The sequence below is a fragment of the Chaetodon trifascialis genome, chromosome 2 (assembly GCF_039877785.1).
Source record: "Chaetodon trifascialis isolate fChaTrf1 chromosome 2, fChaTrf1.hap1, whole genome shotgun sequence".
Taxonomy (NCBI): domain Eukaryota; kingdom Metazoa; phylum Chordata; class Actinopteri; order Chaetodontiformes; family Chaetodontidae; genus Chaetodon; species Chaetodon trifascialis.
In genome coordinates, this window is record NC_092057.1 from 10,298,800 (window position 1) to 10,314,573 (window position 15,774).

The 15,774-nt window shown below is 43.6% G+C and overlaps 1 protein-coding gene across 2 annotated transcripts in view; it reads right to left on the reverse strand.

Moving 5' to 3' along the window:
- Window positions 1–15,270, reverse strand: part of LOC139343749 (slit homolog 1 protein-like) — a 56,518-nt gene extending 41,248 nt beyond the window's left edge. For both annotated transcript variants that reach the window (XM_070981531.1, XM_070981539.1), the window contains exons 1-4: window positions 14,592–15,270; window positions 2,031–2,102; window positions 965–1,036; window positions 770–841 (exon numbers count right to left, since the gene is read on the reverse strand). In XM_070981531.1, the coding sequence (XP_070837632.1) occupies window positions 770–841; window positions 965–1,036; window positions 2,031–2,102; window positions 14,592–14,860 (485 nt within the window). In that variant the 5' untranslated portion in view covers window positions 14,861–15,270. The remainder of the gene's footprint in view (window positions 1–769; window positions 842–964; window positions 1,037–2,030; window positions 2,103–14,591) is intronic.
- Window positions 15,271–15,774: the final 504 nt, after the last annotated feature.

Sequence of the window (15,774 nt, forward strand, 5' to 3'; positions counted from 1 at the left end):
ACATATCAGGAATTCAAATATATGCAATAATATTATGGCATAATAACACCATTCCAATAATAGCATGATATACAAAAAGCTCATTTCGGTGGGTTTAGGTTATAGGACAAAACAGATCAAATGGTTCCCTTTTTCCAACAAACAAAAAACACAGAAGCACAAAAATACACACCAACAGTAACTAACCATTCTCCCTAATTAAAAATACCCTCCTCCAATCCACTCACGCAACAAACATACACATAAGATTCGTCACAAAGGCAGAATAATCACAGTTCAGGCTTCACAGGGGATATTATAGAACTCCTAAATCCATTACTGAACTGTAAATTGAGCACAAAATGCACAGAAAGAGATGAGAAATTTGGTGGAATGGTGTATGGAGAGCAATAAGGACCGTAAACTCTGCATGAACTTCAGCTGAGCTGTGGTTCTACACTGAAATACGGATAATGACACAGTGCTCTCTCAGTCACGGCACGCTGCACTACGCTTCCATTTGACCCTTATCTGTTAAAAAATTATTATTCTTTCTTCTTGTTTGACTCAATGAATGATTTCAATGACAATGACATGAAGTGACTTGATCAGAAGGCAAATGAGCAGATTCCCTTAGCACCACACACCAACAACAGCTGGGCCACAGTGATGCCAAAATAACTGTGTGTGTGTGCACCTTAAAAAGTACTGCAGGAGGTACAACAGAGGGAGCAGCGTTAGAATCGAGGAGAGTAAAGATGCAGAGTATGCAGAGCTTATGGGGACTCACAGTCGAGACAGAGCTTCGTTCTTCTGAAACAGCAGCTCAGGGAGTTGGCTGAGGCGGTTCTTGTTGAGGCGACTGGATGGACAGAAAAAAAAAACAAAAAACGTTGGATTAAGAAATGTTACAGTCAGCTTGGAGGAAATCACCTTCATTCTAAATGCATGTGTACAGTATATGTGTGAAAGGGTGCGCTCTCACAGTCTTTCCAGCTCCTTCAGTTCATCAAACGATCCTCTCTCAACAATACTGATCTGGTTCTCCATCAGGTGACTACAAGAAAAAAAAAGACAGACATAAAGCATAAATGCAAGCTGTAATGCACCACCATCGATTCAGGGACTTATTCATATTATGGTCTTCAAGCAGCACAGACTTTAAAGTTTATCCTGTTTATCCTGAGTAAAATATCAGGATATATTAGTAATAGTGCAGAATAAATTACAGTAGTTACAGCAAGAGGGTGGCATCAATTTTCCATTTGTAGATATTTATGTATAATATTGGTAATTATTTTGTGTGAATCTTGACGCTCTGCACAAACAAAAATGAGAGACAGGCTGTAACGTCATTCACCCTCTCATTAATCAAACTGAAAAGACAAAGCATGTTATTTCTCCCATGGTTGCTGCTGGGATCTTATACTTGATAAATACACTCCACAGACTTCCACATCGTAAACCACTGGTGTAACACTCAATCCCCTCCTGACAGCGACGAGCCCCGGGCTCCCAGCGGGCTGCTAATCTGTTTTGAGAAGGCCTCTGGAGATGTCATTAGTTCCTGGCATGTCATCCTATTCACACCTCATGTCCATCACTGACACTCAGCGCGGTCCTAGTCCTCAGGTTAACACAGGAAACCACCATGAGTGCAGCCTCTCCCAGAGGGCACCGTGTTTCCAGGTCAAAAGGTCACAGACAAACCCCTCCCTGTTGTAAATCTGACTGACACTGACACCAAACAAGCACCTGAGGTCAGCTCATGTGTCACTGCCGAGCCTAAGCGTCATTCTGTTCCCTCCGGCTTTTGATGGCACCGCAGCCGTGATTCCCACATTCTTACGAGACCTAAAACTAGCAAAGAAATGTGGGAAAGAATCTCTGCTGAATGCATCCGACCTGTTGTCCTGTCAGCAACAAGCCTGACAGATGTGAGAAGATAGGGCTCTTCATATTCCAGAAATGTGTCTGTGTGTATTTTGAGCTGAAACACAACAACACAAAACAGGTAATGACTGATTTAAAAAATGTTGGCTGTGACTCACAGGACTCTGAGGTGTTTGAGACCAGAGAAGTCTGTCTTGCTGATGACTGTCAGGTTGTTTCCGTTCAGATCCCTGAAAAACAGAGAGGACAACAGTGGATTAGAGGGCAGCAAGTAAACTGTGGATTAGAGGTCAAATAAGTCATGACATTAGGGGTGGGCAAGATAGCACGGAAGAGAGAAATGTTCATATCAGGACACACAAAATATACACAAAATGTACAGAAGTTACAAGAAGTGCAAGACATCCCATTTGCTTCCTTGACTGGGACATCACATCTACGGCACCTTGAACACTCACATTCTCCTTGGTCTCCGTTGATTTTGGCTTGTAATATAATCTGTACAAATATATTCATTCTTAAACCTCCTTCTTTCATTTAATATATCTTATTCTTTTATTTATTTGTTTTTCCTTTCTTCTTTTCTTTTCATCACTCTTGAAATTTAGAACCTGGCTTCCGGCTCCTCATTGCACTACTCTGGCACAGAGTACCCTCTTATATTTGGACTCTCAGCTTGTTTATGGGGCTAATGATGGTGGAGGTTGGGACTAAACATTGTTCTCTTCTATCTATTGTACAGTACCAATTTTCTGTGTAGAGTTTGTTGACTAAATATAGTCTAGAGGAAAAAAAGAGCAGCCACTTTCCTGGTAATCAGATATCAACTTCTGTCCTGATTAATGTCACAAAGGCAGCAGATTAGGCTCCAGCTGAACTCACTTTCTGCAAGTTTCATTGGCTGTAAAAAGAAATAACACAACCAGCTCTCTTCAGTCACGTTCTTCCACTTTTTACTCTTTCCTCGAGGACACTTTTTCTGAATTTATACTGTAAAAACATTCAGCACATCGTTCCTGCTCTTTGAAGTCATTTTCGCTCAGTTGCAGAAAGTCTTTTCAGAGGGAGTTCACATTCAGGACAATAGCCAGAAAACTAAGGAGGCTGTTTCTCCCAGCCGTCTGCTCAGACATACACTCTGAGACTCCTTCAAAGATGAAACAGCTACTGTTTGACAGGAGTGTCGCGCCGCTCCTCGTCTCACACTGACATACTCCAATCACTTTTTCAAAGGCTCTCTGGGAAGTTTCATGCTACTGCTGCACTCGCTCCGAGTCACTCAGGCAGAGGCTTCAGAGAAACGGCTGAGTTTCCAGTCATTTTGTACACAAACTTTAAGCGTAAACTGTTGCCAGTGTGTGTTATGTGATATTGTACTTAGGCAGGCACTCTATCCAGCACAGTCACAGAGGCTGCTCCTAGCAGGGGGGGGGGTTTAACCCTATGACCTCATTGTCTACTTTGATGGACGGTTGCGAAGAAAGAGACGGGGTGATGTCACTCTTCCCACGAGGCTTTGTGGAAGGAGAGGTAAACTGAACCCTGTGCTCATACCTGTGTGTTGTTTGTGTGTGTGTGTGTGTGTGTGTGTGGAGTGTCATGTTCCTGTACTACTGTAAAGGGTGGAGCAGAGTGTGACCTTGTCCCGTCCTGTATAAAAGAGAGAGAGTGGATGTTGTGGTTTGGGTGTGTGAACCGGATCTACACTTCACCAATGGAAATGCAAAGAAAACACCTGGCAAAGCGGGAAAAGAGAAAAATAACAGAAAATGAGCTCAGCGTGAAAAAATCTTTCAAGCGCTTTCATTTTCCATTTGTTTCCAGTGTAGTTTCTCTTGTATTAAGTGTTTTTTAATCAATTCTAGTTAACTTAAGTTACTATTGAAAGAGTTTTGGTTGCTACAGTCTTTCCTGCTCTCCTCTGGCCATGAAAACTTTCCCTCCTGAATGAGACTTTTTACGATGGAGTTCACACAAATTCTCCTTTGTGTGCAAAAATGGATTCTAAAGTTTGGCTGAAGATGACTTGAGGCGTTAGCTTTCTGACTCACATAAATCAAACAGTTATCTTCCAAAGTTACATTCTTTTGAGCACAAATTTTTTGTTTCCCCAGTGTGTCCTCACACTCAGAGCAACTGTAACACAGGAGGGAATTTTGTGCAAAAAGACGAGAATCTCGATCTCAATCTCTTGATTTGAATAACTCAGACAGTGTGTGACAAATGTGTGTCTGCACACTTTGTGGGTGCATGTAGGAATAAAAAGTATATCTACTGGGACTGACAATGTCCTCCTTGACAATTTCTGATTTTGCCAGGGGAGCAAGTAAAAATAATTTTCATTATCGATGAATTTCTAATCATTTTCATGATTAATTGATCATCGTTTTGTCTATGAAGGGTGAGAAAACAATAATGTAGCTCATTATAACTTCCAAGAGTTCAAGAGCAAAAGGGTCTGTATTCAAAGCCTGTTGCCATTGTTTTTGTTCAGTCTGCTGCTGATCCATCCTGATAAACATCTCCCACCGTTAAGGGGCTTCACTGTATTTTGAGGACGATTAGTTTTCAGTTTTTGAACATGGTGTCCCCACCCTCTCTCTGAGGACTCAGCGGGATTAGAGAGTAGAGAAGCATAACCGCAGGAATTCACGGATGCACAAAAATAACTTCTTTACAGTGAAATTGGTGCCGTCACAGCTTCCTCCTCCTGTCAGTGATGGATTGTCGATGAGCATTATACAGGCCAGTATATCAAGTGTTCAATATGGGCAAAAAAATCTGGTAGAAAGACATGGCAGTCTGTGTTACTTTGGCTGTGACAGCTGCTCAAGAAAACCATACTCTCTGTTAAGTAATTGCCTTGTTCTGTACAACATCACACAAGCTGGTGAAGCAGATTGCTGCACTAGAGTCAAGACGATGCAGGAGGAGGTCGTTCTGATGGACTGGGAGGGAAAGCTGAAGCAGCGGATTGGCTGGGATGGAGGGAGGGAAGGATGGCTAGAGACGGGTCGTGGCGGGGGGTCCAGAATCACTTGCCGGATGTGTGTGAAATTACCCCGACAGTTAGACAGCACAGGCAAAACAAGCATCAGGAACGAGAGAGACGTACAGCGAGCGATGACCACGTTGTCACACATTGTGAAAGAGCGTGTGCGGAAGTTCAGAAACACACCGAGTCTCAAAATATCAGATGTTAATTACAAAGGTTTGTCTTGTTGTATGAGGAGAAGGAAAGAGACACGAGGGAAGAGAGTAACACAAACGCAGCCCTGACGAGGCGTGGTTAATTGAGTTTTGTGCAGCATGGCGAGGTCAGGGGTCAGCTAAGCGACAGACTCCCCTCGAGTGGCGACTCTGCCAAACAATGGCTCATTAAAGCAGAACGCGTCTCACACACACACACACACACACACACACACACACACAATCCCAGCCTCAGTGGGCAGTGAGGCAGTTGATCTGCTCAGCTCTGCTATCCACTGTTAGATGTGACATGGAGGGAGAGCAGGAGGGGAGCGATGGAGGAAGATGATGAGATACGCGCTGTGGGCAGAGAGATAAAAAAAACAGAGATAAAAGACGTGCAGTGAACAGAAGCACTGATCCTGAAGTAGAGCTGAAACCTCGACAGGATTCTCTGTGAGTGGGTCCATAGAGTCCAGTTTCAAACACTGTCAAAGATCAAAAGATGCCGATCGACACTTGGTCTGATTCTGATCTGAATCCTCGCTTATGTTAAGACAGCATTAAACGCTGACGTCATGATGAAATTTTGACGTTTCTAAATGCAAAAACGTTTACAGTCCTCAAACTAAGGTATACGTACTGCTTTGATATGAGTACCAAAACTCAGGCATTATATTGGCACCAGTATTGGAAAATATTTCAAACACTATCACGCCCTACCCTGGAGAGAGCGGACATGTGAATAAATATTATTCTGAGCCTTCAGTACAGCAGGCCCCTGTGCAGACAAAGCCAGACCAGTTATACAGAGTTTAATAAGCTGTCAGCCCTTCTTTCAAGAGCCCAGTTTATACACAGGAGCGTACAGTTACGAGCCTCATCCAATCATTTTGTTGTGTGCATGGAGCATATAATAGTTTTCCCATATCCCTGTATTCTGTTTGAGTATCATGGGTTCTAAATTGATTAGATAAAAATCAATCAAAAGGTCAAAGCTAAACAATATCCAAACTTACACAGGTTTGTAACATCAAAGATACTGAAGAGGAAAACAGGAGACTTGTCTGCAAAGTGGTTAAATATAATGATGTCAAATATCAGCACAAAATATTCCAGCTTGCACACGTGAGCACGCGTGTGGCCAGTCAATGCAAATGGATCATTTTAACCTGTTTTTCAATTGAGCATCTATGCAGGACGAGTGAAGTAACAAGACACACACACGAACATAAACAACATCTTCCATCCCACACAAGCACAGTCTCTGAAGACAGAGACAAACACAGCAACAGTTTTCAGTCTCAGCGGGTCTGAATAAACAAAGAAATCCAACACTTTCGTGCTCCATCACCTATTTTCCATCCAGCAATTAAAACATGTTTCCCTATAAAACAGAGTGTTGGTTTTGTCGAGGTCCACGCTGTCTGGCTACAATGGGCGGATCGACAAACGCCTTGTTTAATGAACAGTTTAGGGATTGAAAATAAATCAGATTCATGAGTTTGTTTAGCTCCGAACGATGGGCTTTGTCTGCTTGGCATCAGTTCGTTTTATTATTTCTGGTCGGCGTGAGTTTTAACCACAGTGTACCAGATGTGAACAACCATGACACACAGTGGCACTGAAGTAAAGCTCCTGGAACCAAGCTAAGCTAACATCGTTTAAATGCAGAGCTGCAGCACCAGCTTAATCTGCGCCCCCTACAGGCAAGTGAAGGAACCCCTGCTGCAGCGGTAACACTTGTGCCCCCTGTAGGCCATGAGAGTCACAGCTGCAGCTTCATCTTTTCTTCAGCGCTGCTGTTCACATGCATGTGCTTGATGTTTCGTATATTAACACAGTCTCACTGTCTGACGGTCAAGTGCATGGCTATTGATGTTTCAAATGGAAATAAACATTTGGTGTTTTAGATCATCAAACAGGAGCACGTTAATATTTTAGTACTAGTACAACGGATATCCATTTCTTCTTCATTTTAGCAAACACATAGTACTTCAAAACTGCACAGACAGCAGTTATAAAAACACGCAGCTAGAAGCCGGGAGTCCGACTGTGTTAAAACAACCCAGAGGGCTGTGTTGTTTAAGGCACCAGTGAGACAGGAAACACAATCTAGAAAGTCCAGTTGGAGTGACAGATTAATGTGTTTAAAGGCTCATCAGATGGCACACTGCACAACCATTTATACTCACAGACAGGATTTTACAACTCTGGAAAGTTAGCATGCCAGCATCTTATTCATCTTTCATCTCAACGGTCCTCAGCTTTTATTGCTGGACGGCCTTGCGTTGCTGAACAGGAGTCCCCTGCATTGGCAACCCAACTGCGCCAATGGACCGGCTCTATTCAAATGAATGAGAGAGCTGAAATTTGTCAGAACACGGCCTGAAACTCACTGTCGACAGCTGCTGACGGATCTGCTGGAGGTCTAAGCTGCAGCTTTTCTGACTTCGCTGTAGGTGGTGTGGTGTTTGGCAGGTGCAGAGCTGGTCTGACAATGACAGACAAATCTACAGCTGCTAAAGGTCAATGAGTGAGTTTGTGAGGTGCGACCCATGAGCTCCATGAGTCACATTGAAAAACCCTGTTTCCATAGTCAGTTTGGATTACATTTAGTCTGGACAAACCACACTGCAGCCATAGAGGAGGTGGACTGATCCATGATCCTAATCACGTTGTCAGGATCTTAGTGAAAACCAGCATTAAAATGGGAGTATCCTGACCAAGACAAACAAAGCAAAGGACAGAAATCTACAAATACCATGGCAACCACTCCAAACACTTGCCACTAACCATTTTTAATACATATTCAGAGCAATTCTGTGCAACCCCGGTGTGGTTTCTTTCTTTGTTTGGTCATATGAGAACAGAGCGATCAGTACAAGATGTTACTGAGCAGGAGGTTTGTCAGACCTTTCCAACCCGAGCCTGCTTCATTTGGACCTAGATCTGACCGTGACCAATATCCCACCCAGACACACGGTAAAGGAGCCAAAGAGTGGCAGCAAATATTCTGCTGCTCGGAACAAACTCATTTCCTGACCAGGAAAGAAGAAGGTTTCCAAGCAGCTTTTATCAATAAATAAAAACTGAAATTAACTGTGTGAAATATGACCAAGTCGACAAAAGACTGCACTGCAGATGTTAAAGCAGTCTTTGTTTTCACCATCACCTCCTTCCTCCTCCTACCCTCAACAACACCTCTTTCATATTATCATCCTTCCCTCTTTCACCTCCATCCTCACCAGCTCTCCTCCTTCATGTTCACTTCCCTGCTTTCTCCTTTTCCTGACAGCCTGAAACAACTCTTCCTCCTCCTCCTGCTCCCTTCTGTTGTTCACTCTCCTCATCCCATCTTTCTCCCCAGACAAAGCACAGTGAATGTGACGAATATTAGCAACCACACACGCACAAATTCAGGTCTAATGACACTTCATTAGCGGCATCTTTCCCACTGAGGGGCTGCAGGGTAAATGGTGAGATGATTATAAGAGATGGACAGAAAAAGAAAGAGAGGGAGAGGCTGGGGTTGGTAATGAAACCGAGAAGTGTGTGTGTGTGTGTGTGTGTGTGTGTGTGTGTGTGTGTGTGTGTGTGTGTGTGTGTGTGTGTGTGTGTGTGTGTGTGTGTGTGTGCAAGAGAGGGAGGGAAGGAGGACTGTGAAGCGATAATGAAACAGAAGAAAGTAATTCAGCTACGGAAAGAAAAGAATTTAGCTACTTTACAACTGGCAATTGACTGAGGTTTTAAGATGCTGCAACTATGTCAGTACATGGAGGTGAAGGTTTTTTTGTTTGTGCATCTCACAGCACTGGAGAGCTATAAGAAGAGACAGCAAGAAACAATGTCCAGGTCACTCAGGATGATCCACAGACGTCGCTGTGTTGGAATTTTCCAGTGAAAAAGGTTGACAGTGATATAACAGTTGTGCAGTGTTGTCATCCCCAGTGAAACCAGTTCCAATCCCCCGCATTAACACAGTAATTCTGAATTTAACAAAGATTTAATAAGCTCAGAGTTGTACTTCTGCACTGAAGTTCATCACAAAATGAAAAACTGATGATCTGCATCTCACACTGTGGGGACCTATAGCTGCCATGTGGGGACAGACATTTAAGTTTTGAGGAGGTTTTTGGTTGTTAGGTTAAATCTCCAGTGAATTAATATAGGACAATGCAATGTCCTCATAAAAGTACTGTATGCTGTGTGTGTGTGTGTGTGTGTGTGTGTGTGTGTGTGTGTGTGTGTGTGTATGTGTGTGTGTGAGAGAGAGAGTGGCTGGTGTCCAAGTGTGCATGTGGCACCTCAGTTTCCCGCTCTCTGCCCACTGGGTCAGGCGCTAATGTTAATCCTCCACACACTCAATTAGCTGCCTCACTGGCAGCTACGCATGATGCTGTGCATGCATGCAAACACACACACACACAAACACACACTTGATTAATATTTTTCTCAATGAGTCATGGCCAGTTTATATAATGATGCATCCAGAGGCAGAAATAAACAGTCTGAGAGCGCAGTGTGTGACTGACTGCTGTGCATTTCAGATGTTTATGTTTGAGTTGTGAGGAGCCAGGAGCTCTGCAGAGACGCCACAGTAAACACACACACACACACACACACACACACACACACACACACACACACACACACACACACACACACACACACACACACACCTGAAATCGATTAGTCAAGTAACATTATTGAACCGATTTGCTGTTTTATGTCTTGTATTTCTCCTTGCAGGGGATTAAACACTTTTGACTTTTTGATCCTGCAGATAATCCAGGTAAAGTACTGTGAATTTGAAAGCTATGGCAAATTATCACAATATTTGTGTTGCTTCCATGTTTATTTACTGTACGTATATTCTGAGCTGGAGTAAAAGTAATACTTTTTTAATTTTTAGCAATACTTTTTACAGTGCAACCACTAAAGAAGTCATAATATGTAACTGATTTTTAACATATTTTGAGGGACCATGAGGGACCAGAGGAAGACAGCCCACAGTAGTTTATCTTAAACGTTGGTTGAGAGTGTTGTCTTAGAGCAGGAAATAACAACTTTTGGATGAGCGGTAACATAACCAAACCGATGATCCTTCAGTCTACGGTTAACACTCTGAATTGCTAAATTGACAAAGACCACCAGCCATCTTTCCTCTGACATCAGAGCGTATACTCACACACTCATAAACACATCCTGAGTGCATTCACACATGTCCTCTCTCGCTGTCTTTCTTGCGCACTTTCCTCTTTTCTCGGCTATAATAACCACGTTCATCAGGGCCCAAAGGGGCATCCATTTTTCAGTGTTGCCATGACAATCCAACAAGGAGGGGGTGGCTAGTTTAACTGCTGCAGTCACCTTGATAAATGACCCTCTTATTGCTGCCTGTCTCCCAGGGAATACTGTGTACACACACGCACACACGCACGCACGCATGCACGCACACACTGACTCTCTCTGCCAGTGGCTAGCTGTCCAGCTGACACACACACTCAGATCACTTTACATGCTAATTGGGCGACAAGCCCTCTAACAAATAGCTGTTTAATGAGTTCCTCCTCTCCACTGCAGGGCAGGGCCTGTCTGAGTCAACAGGATGGTAGAATAGAGATCTGGGAGGAGAAAACAAGGGTTAAAAGGTCACACTAGCTATGTTTACATGCACAGAGTGACCGGCCATTGGACAGTGGTCAGGGCTGAGTTCACACAGATCATAAAAATGCATATCAGAGTTTTGCAGTAAAGGTCTTTAAATGATGTTAAAGCAAAATTCTGAAACTATTTTACCTTTAAATAATAGATTCAAAATTATTCCAATGGTACACTGACCATCGGGAGAATAGTGTCTCTCTTATTCCCATTCTGTGCCCAAATGCCTGTTCTTGTACTATGTAACATGAGTTGCCGGGTGCGATCTGCCGAACAAGTGCGTAACGCTTCACGGCACTATGCCACACACCACCAACTATGTCACCGATTTTGGTGAAACTTAACTTGCTGCTAAAGAAACCACTAACTCCTGCTAACCATAGCTGCTGTTAGATAGTTAGCTCAGTTAGCCGTTCAGCTAGCTGATGCTTTCAGGCTTAGCCGCCTGTATCTTCATGACAGAGGTCTAGAGAATGAAGAGGATGTTGACGAAGGATGCTAAGAAAAGAAAAAGAGAGCTTAACTGTGCAAGAGTAAATCTCAGACTGCCTCTTTGTTCGCATCGCAAAATAAAAGGCTGCAAGACAGACGTCAAGCTGGCCCTCTTGCTGTTTGACTAGTAGGTAACATTAGATGGCTTACTAAGTTATATCTTGTGTTGTTGCACTTGCTTGATGTTTGGATGTGTTAGCAAAGATGTCCACTGGCTAATTTGTAATCATAAGTAATGTAATCGTAAAAAATGCATGGGCACAGCTGTTGATATTCACGACAGGGGTGTATAAAAGAATTGGACTCAGAAGCTTGAAGAGCACCATATCGCAAAAACACCAACTCTTGCATAATGTTGCACTGAAAAACTTAACAAAATGTCTGTCCAGAAACAATGTCTCTGCTGCTCAGGACACTTCACAGATCAACCATGAGTTTACACATTGTTTCTGTTTTGCTTTTCATTTGTGTGAACAGACCCTTTAAGACAGTTGCTGCTTTTTGATCTGAGAACACTTAAAGTCTGAAATTTGGGAAATGTTTTCAGTCTTACTAATAGTCAAATTATCCATCCATCCATCCATCCATCCATCCATCCAGATCAATAACAATTTCATTTCTGTTTGTCAATTACAGATATAGGACATGTTTAGCCCAGCTTAGGACGGACCAGGAACAGCGGCAAACTTTTAACCTAGCCAGAATAAAAATGGAAAATTTGCTTTAAAATGGGTAGAAATTGAAAGTGAAATCAAGACGGGGTATCATTCAGGCATTGCAGCTGTCCTGTGATAATGCCAGGTCGATATGACATATGTCCCTCAATTTGATCACCATGCCAGTTTATCTGATCACGGTGTCGTCAGCTACCGCCAGGATATGTTGAGACCATGCATTGAACAACAGGCCAATCATTGTTTGCGATTTCTAATCAAACGTGAACCAGCAGGTTTGGCCAGTGACCAACTTCTGGGATCACGAATGTCAACAACTGTGCCGTCCGAATGGTTACAGCTGTCAAACTGGGTGAGAGAAGGTAATAAAACTCTGGCATTCAAGTCTTTTGTGCCTCGAAAGGTGTCCTGAATGCCAAATGAGTTGTTTTTGGGATGAATGACATATGATGCTCATTTTGCCTGCTGATACAGGATGATAACATGATACCACGTAGACATGTATAACATGTAGATGGATCCTCGCAGAATCTGTCAATTCTTATGAATTTGTTTCAACTTTTACAACATAAATGACACCTTTCTGCTCTACTAAATAAAACTGTAGGTACATTTATGGCAATAACTTATCTGTCCAGGGTTTTTTTTCATGTCAGTTACTATTAGGTTGTACAGCAAGGAAAACCTTTAGCAGAGAACAGTTACTCTCTCGGCGATGTAAAAAGACAAACGAGGCAGCGGGTCTGCAGGCTCAGGGTTTTTTCCAGGCCATTTCTCTTTGACCAGGGGGCTCAAGTCTTCATCCCTGATCATAAAGCTATCAGCCTCAGAGGGGAAAACATCCTCCACGCTACAGTAAACCAGAGAGGAGGAAGGATAATGTGTCTCTGCTGGCACCCCTGACAATCATCAATTATTCACACACAGGCACTCTAGAACCTGAAATAAACACACACACTTACAATGTACAAACACATACATGTTCACTCTGCACTGAGAGCCCCGTACAGCACAGTGCATACACTTGGAGAGGGACAGAAAGAGACAAAGTGTTTCCTTATTTATCACATGCAGTCCATAATGCAATGTTCGTTATGGTTTTTTTAGGTTTGAAGATGAAAATTTCTGAAGGGAAATCTCCAGTACAACATTTTAAGATGTCTTGGGTGCATCTTCCTTATTTTTTTTAATAATTCGCAAAAAGCTAGATAACTGACCTGATGTCAAAACCCGATATTTCAGTCAGAGTTTTCTGCCAGTGGCCGTTTAACGGAATCAAAGAGCGAGGGATCATTTCTAGAAACGCCAATTTGCACCAACATTCAGCAGTCACACAGGGACAGCAGAACAGGCAGAGAGACCAATTAAGACACCAACGGTATCATCAGCAGACCAGAATGAAGTCAGCGATATTACATTAGGGTTTTTTGAGAGAAGAGTAATAGTATGACCATCACCAAAATTGGATTTGTTCAAGCTGCTTCTCTGGCCATTAAAGGCCAGATACAAGAAACCCCCAGCTGAGGCAGAAATAAACAAAGATGGGTTGAAAATAACAGCTGGTGCATGTACTAACATGATCTAAGTGCCAGTTTCAGTGTGTCAGTAAGTGACAAGATGTTCGATTCCTGGAAGTTTCATCAGAATTAGATCAGTAGGTCAGCAGTGATAGTCTTTCAAAGTTAGACTTTCAATTACAGCGACGTGAATCATTCCTCAAAGTGGCATGAAAAATGGATCTGCAGCGCCTCAGCAGAAAGTATATAGTTGCTTGCAGGTTTCATTTTTTGACTTTTATGAGATGCCATCAGACTTTTTAAATGTTGGAATGCAGTGTGAGCTACACCAGGAGGACAACATGTTTTCCCCTTTGTACTTTTAAAATAGACCTGTTTTACAGGAAGAGGAGCAACATCTGAGGAACAACATACACCAACGAAGAAGATTATATTACACTTTTCTGAACCTTGTGCAGTTACACTGTATAAGCTGAAACACGATACAGAGAAGGACAGAGTAAGAGCTGACAGCGAGAAGAAGAGGATATCTTGGCTTTTTTCACTAAAAGGTGCTGAGGAATTCGCCCACTGTGTGAGATGTGAATTTTGAAAAGACGGCGCTTGAGAGAAAACGGCGATGCCGCAGACCCTGAATCCTGCGAGTCAAGTGGAGAGTTGAAGTCTAAGTGTGTGTGTATGTGCATGCTTGTGTGTGATATGAAGTTAACCAGGCTAATGGGGAAGAGAGCTGGAAGAGAAGAGACACTGCAACAAGCCAGGAAAGATGCTGAAAGTGTGTGCACACACATACACACATAGAAACACTATGAAATGAAACACAGGGTGAGTCCCACTGATACCTCAATCGACCAGCACACTCATTTTCACCCACACACACATAATTGACTCCTTCCTCCACATAAGATGCATGTGTGTAAAACGTGTGTGTGAAAAACAAACACAGATATATGCATGTTTGATTATACTTGTGAGGACCTTCATATCATAATCTATAACCAATCCAAGCCTAAACCTTAAACCTGGTCTTGACTACAAACCCAGAACCAAATTGCTCCTTTAAGTGAGGAGCAGCAATATGCCGTCACTTTGAAGGATTCCCCTCATCTAGCCTTCTGTGAGTATGTGGTCCTCAGAAGTATAGAAAAATATGAATACACACGTGTTCAGTATGACTACTCACAGCCTCTCAGCGCCTCTGGGGATGTTTTTGGGTACGGAGTGGATCCCCAGGCTGTGGCAGTCCACCGTGGTCCCCAGGCAGCTGCAGGGAGCGGGACACGCCTCCACATCTCCAAGTCCAGCAATCAGCACCAGGACACCCCACGCCAGCACCGTCCGCAGACTAGATCGAAAAGCCCGGCCTGGGACCGCCGCCACTGCCGCCATCCCACAGCCTCCTGACCCAGCATCATCCCCGCTTCTCCCAGCAGACACCCTGCTCTCCTGCATCACTCCACCACACTGCAGAAGCCAGCCGACAGATCCTGTCCCTTCCTTTACCGTCCTCCTTCCTGGGATGACTGACCAGCACCACTACAACCGCCTCCAAAAGTGGATGACAATGCTGTAGTGCAAAAGTCCAATGAGCCAAATGCTTGAAGGGGCTGAGACAGACAGCAGCACAGCCAGGTGAAGTTCAGCTCAGACTGAACAGCTGCCACTTGATCCCAAAGTGGCCTTTCAGAGAAAGAGAGACTAGCAAAAAAGACAAATCTATCCTCCCCTTCCTCTTCTTGTCCCCGGCTTTAGAGCTCCCTCCAATTGGCTTCTCTTCTTCTACTCTCCTGTGTGTTCTCTGCTCTCTCTCTCTCTCCCTCTCTCTCGTGCAGGCGTACAGTGTGTTTGCCTCTCCCCTCTACTTTTCATTGAGTCATTGTGCACTGAACAGTGAGCCACTAGAAAAAAAAAAAGAAAGGGGGGGACTCCCTCACTCCCTCTATCTCACACACACAGAGCAATCATCCATCAAAAGCCTTTACAAATAACAGCACAGAGACTCCTCCCACGCCACCCCCCCACACACAAGTCACACACATATATGTACACACACACTCACACACACACACACAGCAGCACCCAGAGTGAACTCACATCTATTCAGTGACAGCAGTAGCAGGAGCCGCCACCTCCAGTGACGGCAGCCTTTTTCTCTCTCTCTTCCCTTCTCCCTTTATCTGTCTATCTCTCTCGCCCACATGCGCTTTCCTCCCTTGGGGGAAGAAAAGAGCCCAAGGCTGCATGGACATGATGAGAGGAGAGAGAGAGGGGAGGAAGGGAGAAAGGAGAGGAAATCATGATCACACTGAAGCATCCGACTGGGAAGCTCCAGAGAAAACGCGAGGGCAGAGAAGGAGAATCAGTTT